Here is a 16,890-nt window from a genome sequence, read left to right on the forward strand (position 1 = left end):
GGGGGCATGGATATAATAAAAATACATCACAGTGAGAGATGGCCTCACCCTTAGGCGCCGAACACAAAAGCTCCATGTTACCACATGGCACGTTTGTGCATATTTTTGGACGTTCATCAGAAGATGGACTACCTAATAAACGAACTCGCTGGGCTTTGGGCCAAGGAGCATTCCCAACGTGGACCATGCCATCCACGTCTCAGATCCCATACACATGGGCAAAGTTGCCACGTGCGATGCACTCATTTTGTCACTTAAGATGGATCTTTTGAAAGTGGCGTTCCACTCTCAGATATTTGATACGTTGGCATGCACATGCCTTGTACGTGCTGCGCATGAGCACTAACGATTTGCTGACTCGCGGGTGCGGGAAGTGGATTCCCTGATGATCCTGCCGCCAGGGATATCCCTGATGGCAGGCTTTGTGGGGTCTACCGTGATATATATGTTTTATATCCACTCCGTCCATCAGTTTTTCTACATTATTTCCTGGCATGAGCCCAAAACTGAAGCATATCCAAGCTTAAGTGGACCATATCACAGGAAACAGTGGAGGTATTGATACCCACCGTTGAAGCCTTCTTAGGTCCCAATGCGATATTTATTTGCCATCCAACTGTTCATAAGGTCCAACATACCCGGACGAAGTAAAAACATAAATATCAGCTTGATTCAAAACTTCCGTGACAGCGAATAAGTTTTCAATGGTTGGCGTTCAATCTCCACTACGTCTTCTAGTGTGGTCCACTTGATCTTTGAATCTGCCTCCTTTTTGGGATCCTACACTAAAGTGATCTTTCAAAATGAATGGACAGCATGAATAAAAGAACATGCAACACGAGAGCCCCACAGAGACCTTGCCAGGACCGTCCGTCTCTAGCTACGTCCTGGTGGGCCTAGTACCCACATCCTTGATAGAAGGGACAAGATTTTCGAATTTGGGTTATTTTCTTTGCAATCCTGATCTATGATGAGTTGGTTAGATCTATCCATTGGCCCCACATCTGCAGCATCGAGTTCGTGTGGAAACTGTGCGTTTGCTCGTGCACACGATCCTGTAAGTCCCGATTGCATGATTGGTACAGCGGGAAAGTACCAGACAGAAGGGGCAAACATCCTTAGCAAAAGTCCATTGTGGTCACATCATCCTTATCTTGTGTTTGGATCATATCGGTGGAACAATCGCCGATCCTGATTCCATGACGGCATCCCGAATATTATACACTTGAGAAGCGGATTACGTGTTGTGACGTGTTGACATTGCCAAGTCCTGTGGGCCACTATGCTGTATGTGTTATATCCACACCGTCCATCCATTTGGGGAGATCATTTTAAGGCATCAACTCAAAAATAAGACAGATCTGAAGCTCAAATGGACTACACAATGTAGTGGGGATGATGATTCCCACCATTGCAACCTTCCTAGGGCCTACCATGATGTTTGTTTGCCATCCACATCCAACCATCTGATAAGGTCACAAAGAACTGGATAAAGGGTAAAAACAAATATCGTATTGTTACAAACCACCTGTGACCCCATGTAGTTTTCAATGGCAGACGTTCATTCCCCACTACTATATATGATGTGGTCCAGTGGAGGTTTGGATTTGTCTCATTTTTGGGCTCAAGCCCTAAAAAGATCTTCAAATAGACGCACGGTTTGTATATAACACATACATCATCTCCAAATGGACGGACAGTTTGGATATAACACATACATCATGGTGGAGCCCACAAAATTAGGTGACATTGACACACCACTGAGCTTGGTGGTGTGTGGGCCTAGCAGAGGATAAAAATATGAAAGCAGATTGGCTGGTGTACCACACCCTAAAACATTCATAAGGCACACCCTAACGTTTATTTTCCATACAATCTGTTCATAACATCACAAAGAACTTAATGAAGAGGAAAAATAAAATAAAATCATATTGATCCAAAACTTCTGTAACTCTCAAAAGGACTTCAATGGTTGACGTTGAATCCTTCACTGATTTTTGAAGTATACTGATCATCGGATATATCTTATTTTTTCGTTTCAAGCATTAACAGGAGCTCGCCAAATGGACAGACAGTTTGGATATGACACATACCTCGTGATGGGACCCACAGAACTTGGTTAAGTAAACACACCAGCGGTCGGTGACGTGTGGTACACCAGCAATCGGCTTCCGGAAAATATAGCATATGTACGGTTGCAGATAGGCTCTATTCGGATCGTGGGATCCATGCTTTGGTGATCCTTACCGTGGTTTTGATGGGTCTGACAATTGACGGGGGTCCCAAAAATCCCACGGATCAAAAACATTACTACATTTTGATGTAAGGATAAGTCAAAGAAATTAACAGACGGTCAAGATTGAAAAACATTAAGCTGAGGGCTTCAACGAAAAAGGGCTACACACAGTATAATTTTTTAACTGCCATAATTTTATAATTGATTACTTGTCTTATATGCATAACGTATTATTGGAAAGCTACCAACGAGCTCTACGCATTGATAACATCATAAGATTTGTTGGCCTAAAACAGCTTTACAAAATTCAATTATATTAGGACTAAAATTAAAATTTTAAGTTAAAATTTATTATTTTTAATAAATTCTATCTTTTTATTTTTAGGGTAATCAAAGTCCATTTGTAGTGTAATCTGTTTAGGATATCAAATGGTTGTTTTTGCGTTTTGCTAAGATTAGTTATTTTTTTTACTATTTCATTAAAAAAAAAAAAATCTATTTCAAATCAAATTATGATTTTGGGTTTCTTTTACTTATATAAGTTCATCCATGCATGAGGCACTTTTGATTAATATCATAATATCACTTTATCTATGCCCGCGGTGTATTATTTAATATCATATTAAAGTTTTTTCTCAGGTCCTGGCTTCCAATGGAAGACTGAGTAGCAACAATTCATCAGATGATTTTATGGAGAGGCATCGGTTGCTTTGGTTGACGGAGACCATGGGGTGAAATCAAATTGGTGGCATCAAACGCACAAAATTTGAAAGGCTCATAGATATCGAGTTCCTAGATCAACAGATCTAAAACTCTGTGTTAAATCATATACTATAATCTATTGGCAGCGTGTCTAGTGATGAAGTGGACAATATCATCCCCCAGAGCAAAGGGTGAGAAGGCACTAAATAAGATTGGGACTACCAACTTGAGAAGATTGGGAAGATTGGGACTACAACTTAAGGTAAAACTACTTCCTTCAATGGTTAGATTAGGTGTGGGTGTTGAACGCTACGGTCGCACTCACGGGAGCTTTTTCCGGTTTTGGCTTGCATGCTTTTGTGGGTTAACTCGGGATATCAAATGTTTAACTTGAAGTCATCACTAGTCAGTTAATAAGAATTTCATAGTCATCTAGACCCTATAGAATCCTTGAAAACCAGAGTATCTGAAGATCCCTTGCATTTATAAGAGAGCCGCTGAGAGAACAAACCTATCACGAATCTAGCGATGATATTCTTGGTGAGGTCATATCTCACCATCCTCTCAAAACGGGAGATCTCCCTAGAGATGTTCGGAGCAACGGTAATGTTCGAGAAGATTCCGAAGATCCACATATCAGACTGTTGTCCAAGCGAACCCAACCATGGATTAAACCCAAATAAAGAGAAACAGACACATCAGTTCGATTAGACCATTCTTTCCAAACATTAATTAGAACTAAAAGAATGAGATAACTAGATCCAAAATCTAGTTCGACCAATCCCCACTCGAAGGTCTATGAGATCTTGATGCAATAGATCTTATCCATCTATCCCTTCCGACACTTCAAACCATTAAGGTGGGCAGATAGGATTTGGTGGATGAGTGACTTGGGTTTTTTAGGGGATTTCCTGCGAAAGCCTTTCACAAGAAGTTCTTGCGCAAGTATGTTGGGTGGGGTGTGGCCCACCGTGATGTTTCTGAGAAATCTACCTTGTCCATCAATTTTTCGAGCTTATAGTAGGACATGCGGCAAAAATGAGGTGGATCCAAAACTCAAGTGGATCACACGAGGGGGAAAATTGGGGAAATAAATTCCTATCGTTGAAACCTTCGTTTATACTAAATGTTCCAGGATTAGTAGGAGGGAGCTTTGGGGTAGTAGCTTTGTCTAGAGTCACTCACGGGCCATGGGCAGTTTGCGGTGATTTCAACGTAGTTCTTGATAGCTCGGAGAGGCGAGGTAGTAGGAACCAAGATACTGCTAGCTCTGTAGAATTCTCTGAAGCTATTGACAATGCAGGCCTATTGGATGCAAGGTTCAACAGCAATAGGTTCACCTGGTCCAATAATTAAGCTGGTTCCTCCAGGGTGAGGGCCAGGCTTGATAAGGTACTATGTGATGGGGACTGGCTTAACAGATTCCCTAGTTGCAAGATGAACCATCTTCCTAGAATGAGTTTCGACCATGCCCCGCTGCTGGTGGGTTTCCCGAGAACTGTGCCCTCCACGCCCAAGCCTTTCCATTTTCTAAGAATGTGGCTGCTGGACGATTCTTTCACTCAAGTGGTTGAAGAAGCATGAGAAGCAGAGATGTTGGATCAGCCCATGGTGAATCTGTCGCTGAAAATCAGAAAGGTGAAGCAGAGATTGAAGGTTTGGAATAGAGAAGTTTTTGGAAATATTTTCCAAAACCTCAAAAGTGCAGAACAAGATCTGGATCAGCTGGAACAGCGGGCCCAATCCTCCCCTGCAGGGATTGGTTTTGATATGTTAAATGAGGCTAGACAGAGGCTGGTCCAGATGGAGCTCGCAGAAGAAATCTTCTGAAACCAGAAGGCCCGCAATAACTGGCTAGATGGAGGGGATAGAAACACCAAGTTCTTCCACCTTTCGGCCTCGGAAAGAGTTAAAAGATTTGGCATCGGTGAAATTTAGCTGGAATTAGGGGTGAAAACTTCTAATCAAGCGATTATTAAAAGGGAAGTTGCTAATTTTTTCGTTTCTCTTCTCTCCTCTGAATCTAGTTTGCCTGCAGGTGCCCTATTGGAGAGAATCCCACCCTTTATCACAGAAGTGGATAATCGTCATCTCATGAGAGCCCATTTGCTTGAAGAGGTTAGACCAGTGGTTTTTGCTCTCCCTAAGGATGGTGCGCCGGGTCCTGATGGGATTTCAAGGGCCTTCTTCGCTCGGTGCTGGAATATAGTGGGGCCCAACATCCACAAAGTTGTGGTAGAGCTGTTTAATGGGGGATATTTCCCTAGGGCATTCACCTCTACCCTTATCCTCCTGGTGTCGAAATCAGCAAGCCCCAAAACATTTGTGGATTTTTGGCCGATTAGCCTGTGTAACTGTGTATAAGATCTTCGCCAAAATCATTGTCGCCAGGCTTGGTTCCATTCTTCCTAATTTGATTTCTTCGAAATAAGGGCCTTTGTTAGGGGCCGATCTATAGTTGAAAACATTGCTCTTGGGTAGGAAATCTTCAAGGACATTGATAGGAAAGCTCGTGGAGGGAATTTAGTACTGAAATTAGATATGGAAAAGGCATATGACAGGATCGAATGGTGCTTTCTTAAACAGGTCCTTGCGTTATTGGTTTCAGCCCCACCTGGGTTAATATGGTGGAGAAATGTTAGAACAACAACTGGTTCTCTATTTTCATTAATGGAGAAAGTTCTGGTTTCTTCAAATCTTCTCGAGGGTTGAGGCAAGGGGATCTTCTTTCTCCAAGCTTCTTCATAATCATAGCTGAGGTGTTTAGTAGAGGTTTCTTGAGATTAGTAGCGAGTGGGGTGTGCAAGCCGTTCATGCTGAGGCACGGTTGTAGGCAAATCTCCCATTTGCTATATGCATATGACACTGTTCTATTTTTCAATGGGAGTAGTAAATCCCTGAAAGAGGTAGGAAATTTCCTCTCCAAATACCAATCTTCCTCATGTCAGAAGGTTAACTTAAGAAAGAGCTCCTTCCATTGTTCTTCCAAGCTATCTATGGGAAGGGTGAAGATCATCGAGAGAGCTCTTGGATTTGGTAAGTTAGTGGCAGGGATCACCTATCTGGGGGTGCCTATTGTTAAAGGGAGGATTAAGTGTAGTTTGTTTAAGCTGATGATGGATAAGTTGGCGGCTAAGATCCAAGGGTGGAATGCGAGGCTCCTCTCCCCGTTTGGCAGATTAGCTCTTATTACCTATAACGCGGCTAACGCCCTGAAAATTGGCACCTAAGTACAAAAACCCCGATCCTGAGTTCCCAGGTGTTAACCCAATGAGAATGCACATGTGACCTCATTCAGATTCATATTCATTCTGCACATGGATAATCAGAGTAACTCAATTCACTTAGCGAATCCAAAGCACGGTAGAGATAACGAAAGATTCAAAATAATAGAGCTAATAATCAAAAATATAATTTTAATGGTGGTAATCTCCCAAAATGAGGATTATACAAGCCACAATATACATACCTAAGATAGTTAAAGTGTAAAGCTTTCAGTTTACACTCAATTCTTTAAAACATAACGGCGTTAGCACAACCCGATATAAGTCTATATGTCTGAGGTCTCGCTAGTACCTTCATCAATGATATGCATAGTTGGTGTTTTAAAATACTGTGCCAGGTGTGAGTGAGTAGCTAACTGAGTGGTTCCATTAATTCTAAGTCATACATGTTATCAATATAATCAATGTAGTCAATGATAAACAAGAAATCAAACAATTCCTAAATACTCTTGTTAAATGTGTATACGAAGATATGACATGATGCATGCCCTTTCCAAGCAACACTCTCTCACACGCGACTCCGATCACCTGGTTCGCAAATGACAACACTTCCTCAACATGCGACTTCAATGCCTATTTTCATCACATTCTAAACTAATGCGATGTGATGAATGATGATGTTAGCCAAGTAATTATTAAGTTTCATTTATCCAGCATATTGGCGAAACTAGGATACCGACGTTATATCATGAGTCCTTATCTGGATCACATGGCTCATTGTCGCACGTAGCGACTCTTTACTAGTGTCCTTTGATCCAAATTTAGGTGTTACCTATTTATCTCATAAATTAACAATTCTAAAGGTACGGTATAATACCTAAATGTATGAGGATCAACCCGATATGAGTTGTCACCCAAACTAAGTATGATCACTCAGTTCTGAGGTTGTAACAGCCTATAGCATGCTGCCTCGACCAACTGGACCGCTATTTTCGAAGACCGACCGATCCCACACATGAACCCAGATGACAACCCATGCTCGGACCGTAGCCCGGATGAACAGTGGCTGGGGTGTTACAGAGGTGTGAGCTTATCACATTAAACCAAATTAATTCAAAGGAAATGACTTGTCACCCAATTTCATTCACGCCCGGTCGTTCGAATGGTACTCTGGCATGGAACAATCGGCCGGGTAATTTGATGAGGGCCGTTTGAACAATGGTCTATCACCTCCATCAGTGCTCACTGGTCACTATGGGGAGGCTCGTCACCCTAGCATAGGCCGGCAACTTGGACATGGTGTCCCATACCACCATGCCCGGTTTATGAGTCTTACTTGCCACTGGTCACTACGGGGAGGCTCGTCACCCCATCGTAGGCCAACAGCTTGGACACGGTATCTCTCACCACCGGGCCCGACTTATGAGTCATAGTGGGATCATACCTCACTAACGGTTATGAATGGACACATCCATTAGGAACGGTGTATCTTAAATTCCATTTAGTCATGTCATACATTGTAAACATACATGATCAATTGGTTAGTGGACTAATTTGATTAACTTGAGAGAACCACGACACAACCGGTATTTGGTGCAAGCACCCCGTGTAGTCCAGCTATTGTCGATCGTCCGTGTTCAACTCAAATCGATCGAACAAGCCTAAGGTGGGCGCCTTAACTTAGGCCGCCCCTCAGTTTGGGCGATTTACCGATTGACCCAATATTCTAAGTAATCCTAAACATCGTTAAGAGCTAACAATTCATCAGGAAATCATATTAAGATTTCATATGAAACCTAAATCTAACAACACAACTATCATGCATTTCATCGAACATGTAAGCATCAATAGAAGCAACGCACCTACTTAGGCGTTTTATCAAACATGTAAGCATCAATGAAACAACATATTTGCTTAGGCATTTTATCAAACATGTGAGCATTAATAAAAACCAAACATTCACCTAAGCATTCCATCAAACATGTGAGCATCAACAAAATAACACATTCATTCACTTAGGTATTCTATCAAACATATGTGCATTCATAACCAAGTAATAACATGTAGAAACCTAGAAATAATGGTCCGCATCTTGTGATGATCTGCTCGACTCGCGACACTCCTAGGATTAGAAAATTAGGGAAAATGATTCTAATACCAATTTAGAAGCAATTAAGTAAGATTCATGCAATTCATCGTAGAAAAACCTAGGTTGGGAAGTAGGATTTGTTTCTTACCTTCTAATCGTGAATGGGGTAGTTTCGGCGGAGGAAAATGATCGATGCTAGGGCTTTAATTGGAGAAAACTGATGTAGGGAAGCACTGAAGCCTCCCCACTCCTCTCACTCTTCTTCTTTCTCTTCCTCTTTCTCTCTTTCTCTCCTTTGAAAAATATAAATTCGTATGGGGAGAGGAGGTGCCCAAATAAGGGCTTTATATAGTACAAGATGTTGCACAAATGGCTCTAAGGGTTAAGTTTTCATTATACTAGCCCTATGGGAGAGTGTTTCTAACCTCTAGGGCCATTATGGGGTGTACATGTCGATATACACCATAAGATAGTTAGCGGTAATGATGACCTACGTATGGATATGATCGGCCCACCATTTAGATGCACCGATCGGCTGATATGATTAGAAGTCTGTTCAACGGTCACTGATAGTTGATCGGGGCCGCGGCTGTACGAATATGTTTGGAGAAATATCTTTAGTCGGTACCTCGACTTTGGCCATGAATTGACAGTCCTAAAGCTACAACTTTGTAAAAGAATAAATGGACTTATTTCACTTAAGTTTTAGGCTTCGGCCTAGGGTATTTGCGCATTTCAAGCACTCGTCCTCTGGCCGAAGTTGCACAGTTCTGGATATTATCTTGATTCTCCACTAATGAGCGGTGTAAGATCCGTATCCTAGACTGTACCATTCTTTAGACTCCCGCGGTCCTCCCTGTCGAATTCTAGTGACCCGAGACCTGTAATTGGCATTTGTGCGCGACCCTAAGTCGCATCCCGTATATCTGAGTCGACTCGACCCGAAACTTATACCCTAGCGACCGTATCTCACGCGCCAATGCGATATCCAAGCTAGAAGTTGTGGGCTCACATTTATTTTGAGGAAAACACCGCATGTTACAGATTCTGAGAGAATCTTTACAAACCATCACATTAATCAATTAAGTACACATCCTATCACAAGTACAAGCAACCCATCCCTCTCCCATTCCCAAAGTCAGCTCTCTCTCGCTACCCATCCTTTTCTTACACTCACCCATCACCCATCACTCACTCTTACATCACCTCTCTCTCTCATTTTCTCACTCCATTCAAGCAATTCTCATGGAGAGGCAACGTCCATGAGAGGAGCCAAGTGTGGCCCACTCCCTACCCGTAGATCTCTCATCTTCACCATTCAAATCTCATCAACTTCCATCAAAGGAAAAGCCATAGAGTTTAGGAGCCTAAGGAGCTAAAGGAGTGATATAGGTGGGTGATCTTGGAATTTCCTCCATTGATTTCTATTTGTGGGCCCACTTATGGTGGGACCCACTTGATGTATGCTTTGTATTGATTGTAGGGAGGGCCCATAGTGATGGGATCCCTCCCCTTCACACGTCTCTCTATTTCTCTCTCTCTCTCTCTCTCTTTCTTTGATTTTATGGCCCACCTTGATGTAGTTTTGCATCCACTCCATCCAGCTGGACTGGACGTGAGACCCACCTGGATGGATGTATCCACACCGTCCACGTGGACGGTGGGACCCACCCCTCCACACATGGGGCCTACCCTGATGAGAAGAGGATTGGCGGGTGTACATCACACCAGCTATATAGCTAAAGCAGTGATGTCGGAAAATTCCGTGGGACCCATCAGATGTGTGGGTTTCATCCACGTTAACCATCCATCCTGATGGTGTGAATCCACACCATCCATTTAGTTGGTGAGCCACGTGTGTGGACCCCACCACGATGCATATAATATATCTATACCGTCCATCCAAACATCCAGCGTTTGGACGCTGGACTGGATCTAATATTATAATAATAATAATAATAATAATATAAAATAATATTATATTATATATATATTTGTATGTGGTAGGCCCCATGTGGGACCCACCTGATTAAGTGGATTGGCTAGTGCGTCTCACACAAGTAGCTTGTTGGACGTAAGCAAACCCCGTGGACCCCACCATATCAGCATGTGGGGCCCACCTTGGGATGATATAGTACATCCACACCGTCCAATCCCTGGACTGTGGACGTAGATTGGTTGGAGTACCGGTTCCAATAGTAAATAGCTATTGTGATGCAACAGATCTGTGGGTCCCTCCATGATGTGTACGTTGATCCACACGGTCCATGTGTGAGGCCCACCGTATGATGTATGTGTTATATCCTAACCAGCTATCAAGTGGACCACCCTGCAAAAATAGTGAGGGGATTGAACGGCTACCCTTAAAACCCTTTTGGTTGCACAGAAGCTTTGGATCAATATGATATTTGTCTTTCCACTTAATTTAGGTCTTTGTGACCATATGCATAGATTGGATGGAAGTAAATATTGTGGTGGGCCCCGGCCTTGTGAACTGTTTAACGGTGGAGATCATGATCACCACTGCTATTTGTGGTGTGGTCCAGATGATCTTTCAATCCTTATAACCGCTATTATTGTTGGTACAACCCATGTATTATGGCCCATCTTGATGCATATGCGGCCCACTTGATGTATATGTGGCCCATTGGTGCAGCCCATTGATGCGGCCTACTTGATGTATATGTGCCAATTGGTGTGGTCCATTGATGTGGCCTACTTGATGTATATGAGGCCCATTGGTGCGGCCCACGTGTTGTATATGAGGTCCATATAATGAGGCCCAGTGTGTTGTATATGAAGTCCATGTGATGCAGCCCATTGTGATATGTGAGGCCCATATAATGAGGCCCGGTGTGATGTATGTGAGGCCCATTGAGATTGTACGTGGCCCATTTTGATGTATGAGACCCTTGAGTGAGGCCCATTATGATTGTATGAGGCCCATTGAGATTGTATGTGGCCCATTATGTTGTGTTTGAGGCCCTTGTGTGAGGTCATGGGTCCACTATATATTAGGCTTTATGTGGGCCACTCTTTGGGAGCAATGTTAGTTAAATGTCCACATTAATAGGCAATGGTGGTTGAATGTCCATATTGTGACCTTCCCTTAGGCCTTGTTAGGCTCATTCTCATCGATGCTGATTATCGAGGCCGATGCTGATCATCAATGCCGATTATCGAGGTCAATTATCGATGTTGATTATTGGTACCAGTTATCGATACTGATTATGAGTATGTGACAACATAGCATCATGATACATGCCCATAAGCATAATTTGCATATTTGTTATGAGATGTGGTTGACCATTGCATATGCCATAGGGCAGGTTATTTATGGGACTCCCTAATAGGCGGAGTCGTCCCACATGAGCGCACGGTATCCGTAGGATTGATGCATGATTGGACTGTGTGACTCATGCATCTTACATTTTGTGATATGACTACTATACACCCTATCGACATCAGGGTCGTGGCCTCCACAAGCATATCGTGAATGGCCAGATGGGACACCATTTTTTTTTCTACATGAGGTGCCATAGATATCCCTGGGTGAAAGTCCCTAAACCTCTGTGGCCAAGAGACGCTCCAACGTCTAGATCGACTGGATACATAACTGCCTGAGCGCTGAATACCAGTAGGCCACGTCTCTCATTGTGTTATGGTCGGTTGGAAGAGGATGTGGCCTTACCCACCCGAGGGTAGGGGCATAACTAGGCTGAGTTTGACCAGCTCATAAATGGGTCCACTATCGATGTGCCGGGTAGATATTGGCTGACTACTGGTCAGGCAGATAGTGAGATCTCTTCCACTTACATGGTTATGCATCCAGTGGGCGGCGATCGCATGTAGAGTGTACTAGACCGCGGTGATGATCCTAGAGATGTACGGTACTGATTTGTGGACTTATTGAGCAAGAGTTGTATACTTAGCATTTTACTCATTCATTTATTTATTCACTATCCACTCGGGCTACTTGTGCACAACTAATTATTGTGTACCTTCGCAATAGCCAGGATTTTGGTTGGGGCGCGCGACTAACTTGAGATCAGGAGTCTACCACATTGAGTGTGACTATCGAAATTTAGGTATGAGACTGGTTTGGATAGAAGTCCCTTGTGATGGACCTCATAGCCTGCGATACTACATACTATCATCCCGACTTCACACTCCAGCTTGGTCATTTCATTCACACTGTATATTGCATTACATCCGCGGCATATGACATTTTGGGCTGGTATGTTTTTGCATTTATATGGCCTAGATGATCCTGACGGTATTTGTGGACTCATCAAGATTAATTGCATTGCATTCTCAGTATATGATATTTGGTTTACTATGTCTCCACATTGTATAACTGATCTACATTGCTTCCTCAGTATATGATATTGGTTTATTATGTTTTGCATCACATAGCCTGGATAAGGCTGATGGTATTTATAGACTTACCAACATATTTTCGCATTACTTTGATATTGTATAATTTATGGATTGTCAATATTTTCACTTACTCTGATATTTATATGTTTGACACGTGCATCGCACACACTTACACCACCTTCTAAGCTTTCTATATGCTTATGCATAATAGATGCATGCATGTGGCGTTAGGTCGTAGCAGTGTTGAGCGTAGAGCGTACGACTATCTTCTAGAGCTTTATTTTTTGATATATGTATCTCCCTTTTAGCACTGTATTTAACTATTTATATTAGTCGATATGTAATGATATGTTGCCTTTGTGATTTTGGTATACTTGTGGTTATGCTTCTTACGAGATAAATATACGTTGAAAAATCCTCCTTGTACGATCACAAGATCAGAACATGGTGTATGAATGTTGAGAGCCGAGAATGGGGTACTACGGATGCTGCGGCATCAGAGTCGATGATCGGAAATTCTATGAGCCCGTTTTTCGAGTTTGGGGCGTGACAAGCGGTTTAACGCTCGTTTGGATAATCAAGGCATTTTCGAAATGAATTAGGCAGTGAGATTTCTCGTGGGCAATTATTAGGGTTTGATTAACTATGTTCATAGTGTGGCCTATTCGCAATTAGTGAAAATGGCGATTCAGTCATAATGACTTTAAACCGTTGGTTCATAAGCTAAATGGATAATTGAGTCACTTTGTTTTATTAATTACGATTCGACCCCTAGTGGTCTCGTCTTTGGGTAGACCTTTAATCTAGTTGTGGTAGTCTTAATTAGTTAGTGATAGGTCAGCTAGATTTGAGCCCTATGCAAATAGATCACGAGGCTTAACTCGATATTTAAGTGATCGGGCGGGTTCATCAATTTTCTACAGTTGATTTATTGAATTTATGCAATTATTTACCAATACCACCCATGTTTAGGCTCACTTCGAGAGTCAAGGGCCAATAAGTGACAATATAAGTTAATCATAATGAAAACTTTTAAGGGTTTTTGGAAATCCAAAATAGCAAAAATTCAGGACGTTACATTACCCATGTTCTTAGTAAGATTTTGGTCCATACTATGGCTACTACGGTCCTCCCTGTATAGGTGCTGGGGAATATGGAGAGGGTATTAGCCAACTTCATCTGGGGATGGTGGGACAGTAAGAAAAAACTGCATTAGATCAATTGGAACAACATTGCCATGCCTAAAGTGGAGGGTGGGCTTGGGATTAGGAAGTTGAAGGAGGTCATGAAAGCCTTGCGGCTTAAGATGGCTTGGGCAACTAAATTTGGCAAGGAAGGGAGCTTATGGGCAGATTTTATGCAGTTCAAGTATGGTGTTCCCGGGACAGGCGCTTCTTTAGGCAGGCTTACTGTGAATGCATCCCCTCTTTGAAAGGTCCTGGTTAGTTTGTTCCCCTCCTTGGACAGAAATGTTCAATGGTTGGAGGGCCATGGACATTGCAGTCTTTAGCGGAGTTACTGGACTCGTCTTGGCCCTCTGGGGGGATATTCCCTCTCTATATATCCCTGTTAAGCTTTCGGATCTTAGAGTTGAGGATTTGATTAGGCCTTATGGCCTAAAGGATGTAGTGCCAATTGTTCTATTGAATTGGGTTCAGGACCACATTTAGCAAGGGGGCTTCTGTACTTCAGAAGGTGAAGACATTTGGCCATTCGACCCCACTGGGAGGTTTTTCGTTAAATTTTCTGGGAGGTAGGCAGAAAAGGTGGTCAAAGGAGGGGCTGGGATAAATGGGTGTGGCATCTAAGATGCCACTAAAGATTGCAACGTTTGTGTGGAGGTTACTGATGGGGGCAATCCCGGTTGACGGCAACATCCAAAGGAAAGGTATTTAGCTTGTAATGTGTTTGTTGTGATGATGGTCTAGGGTCCAGGCCTTTCCCCGAATCTCTAGCCCATTTCTTCATTGAAGGGAGTTTGATAGATATGGTTTGGAAACATTTCTCTAGCATTTTTGGTTTTTCCCTCTTCCTTCATACCTCGGTCTAGGACCAATTGAATTGGTGGTGGCATCTGCCACTAACAGGTGGTGACATCTCAGAATTATGGTGGCTTTCCACCTCATTTATTCTATGGGAAATCTGGAGGGCCAGGAATGCCACAAGGTTCGATGGTTCAGGGGTTTCCGCTATAGGGGTGATCAGGAAAGTGAAGTGGTGGTTGGGGAAAGTGGATCGTGGGAATCCGAGGGTGAATTGCTTGAGAACATCCCAAGTTCCCTTTATTTTGGTCCCCCAAAAAAAAAAAAAAATCATTCTCTATTTTGAGGTGGATCAGGCCTAAGGAGGGCTGGGCCAAAATGAATGTTGATGACTCTGCTTTATCAAATCCTGGGTTGTCAGGGGGAGGTGGTATAATCAGGGACTGGCAGGGCGATCTGATTTTCACTTTCGTCAAGGGCTACAGACACGGATCCAACAACATGGCAGAGCTTCAGTCACTGTGTGATGGGATGGCCTATTGTGTGAACCTTGGGATTAAAAGAGTGGTTGTTGAATCCAACTCTAAATAGGTGGTGGACTCACTCCATGGGAGGTCCAGCTGCTCCTGGAAATGGAGGTACTGGCTGAGTCGAATTAGAGGGCATGGGTGTATGGGTTCTTTTGAGGTCTCCCTAATTCTAAGAGAAGGGAATGGCTCGACAGATTGGTTGGCCAAAGAAGGGAGTGGGAGTTAACTGTTCCGGACTTTCCGAGAGGCCTTTAGCCTGCCCCATCTTTTTAAGGGCCGGTATCTGTTAGATAAGGTGGGGTTAGGCTCAATTAGAGAGCATTGATAAAGTTTCCTTGTACAGGATATGATAGGCCGGCCAACCTTCTTTTTGTAGCTGGTCCTCACCCGAACAGCCTTGGCCTGTTTTGTCTTGTTTATTCAATGAATACATAGAGATTTCAAAAAAAAAAAAGTAGCTATTGAACTTTGAGGTTCTTAATAAATCTAAAAGCATGTGCAAGAAAAAAGAAAAAAGGATACACCTTGATGTTTATATGCCATCCAAACCATTTATAAGGTCAATCTCACTGGATGAAGTGAAAAAAAAAAAGAGCGTGATACAAAACTTTTATGGCCATAAGATTGTTTCAATGGTGCTCATTGAATCACAACTATTTCCTTTAGTGTGGCCCACTTGAGCTTTGGATCCACCTCATTTTTGGTTGCACGTCCTAAAATGAGTTAGAAAAATGGATTGATAGGTGGATTTCTCACAGACATCACAGTGGGCCCCACCACACATCCTCGCATAAGAACTTCCTGTGAAAGGCTTTCGCAGGAAATACATGTCCATTTTTCAGAGGGATCCCTTCCGGATCAGCCAATGAGGTTCCCAGAATTTGATCTAATGGCCCAGATCTATAGAAACTTTGGTGGTTCCAAGCCTGATCTCTGGTGGACCACGGACACCTCACGACGGATCAACTATGAGAAGAAAATCCGAAAAGGCATGGAGTCCAAATCTAACTGTAGTCCTTTTTGTCAATCTAAGTCGATGGTTCTAGAGAAATCAAAGGGTTTCTAATATCTAAAATAGTGATGTGAGCACGAAAGATTTAGAAGCAACAAGGAAACCCCAACTAGGGTTTCACCGCCTTGACAATTTATAAAAGGAGCGATTGAAGAAGAGCTCGGGGCCCTACCCCATCAACTTATCTTTTATTTATCTTTTCTTTATTTTCCTAGCATATTTTAGCACAATTGTAACTACTGTTTAGTGGCTCCCGCTATAGTATCTTATGAGTAAAGATAGTCTTTTTGCAAGCTTTAGTTGTAGACCATGATCATTTATAAGTTTCGATTTAGTTGATCACACCCACCTCGATCATCTGTTTTAATAGGTGCATCAGGTATTTATTATTTTGTTTTGTTTATTCATTTGTTTGTCTCGTAGTTTGTAAATTATAATGAATATGATTTTCAAATATTAATGAAATCGGTAACATTTTTCCTTCTTTAATTTACAAGTGTATATTCATTCATTTGAGAAGTGTTTTGAACTTAAAAGTGTTGGCAAAAGAATTATGTCCTTAAGTCTGTAAACTCACGTCTATTGTCATAAGGCAAAAAGAACTCATTTGAAAGGATTAACATTCTTTCCTTTCACTAATCACCTAATAGAGCATAATATTGTTTTATCCTCACCATTCGTCTATCTTCTGGGACGTGGACTGTGAGACCCGTATCCTAGCCCGTACCGTTCCGT

The 16,890-nt window shown here is 42.5% G+C and overlaps 1 protein-coding gene across 1 annotated transcript in view; it reads left to right on the forward strand.

The window, feature by feature from the left end:
- LOC131218030 (serine carboxypeptidase-like 18) overlaps positions 1-16,890 on the forward strand; it is a 158,766-nt gene that overhangs the window by 38,149 nt on the left and 103,727 nt on the right. Inside the window, exon 15 of the mRNA XM_058212711.1 lies at positions 5,997-6,032. Coding sequence (XP_058068694.1) covers positions 5,997-6,032 — 36 coding nt within the window. The remainder of the gene's footprint in view (positions 1-5,996; positions 6,033-16,890) is intronic.

Source organism: Magnolia sinica, chromosome 11, assembly GCF_029962835.1.
Source record: "Magnolia sinica isolate HGM2019 chromosome 11, MsV1, whole genome shotgun sequence".
Lineage (NCBI taxonomy): Eukaryota > Viridiplantae > Streptophyta > Magnoliopsida > Magnoliales > Magnoliaceae > Magnolia > Magnolia sinica.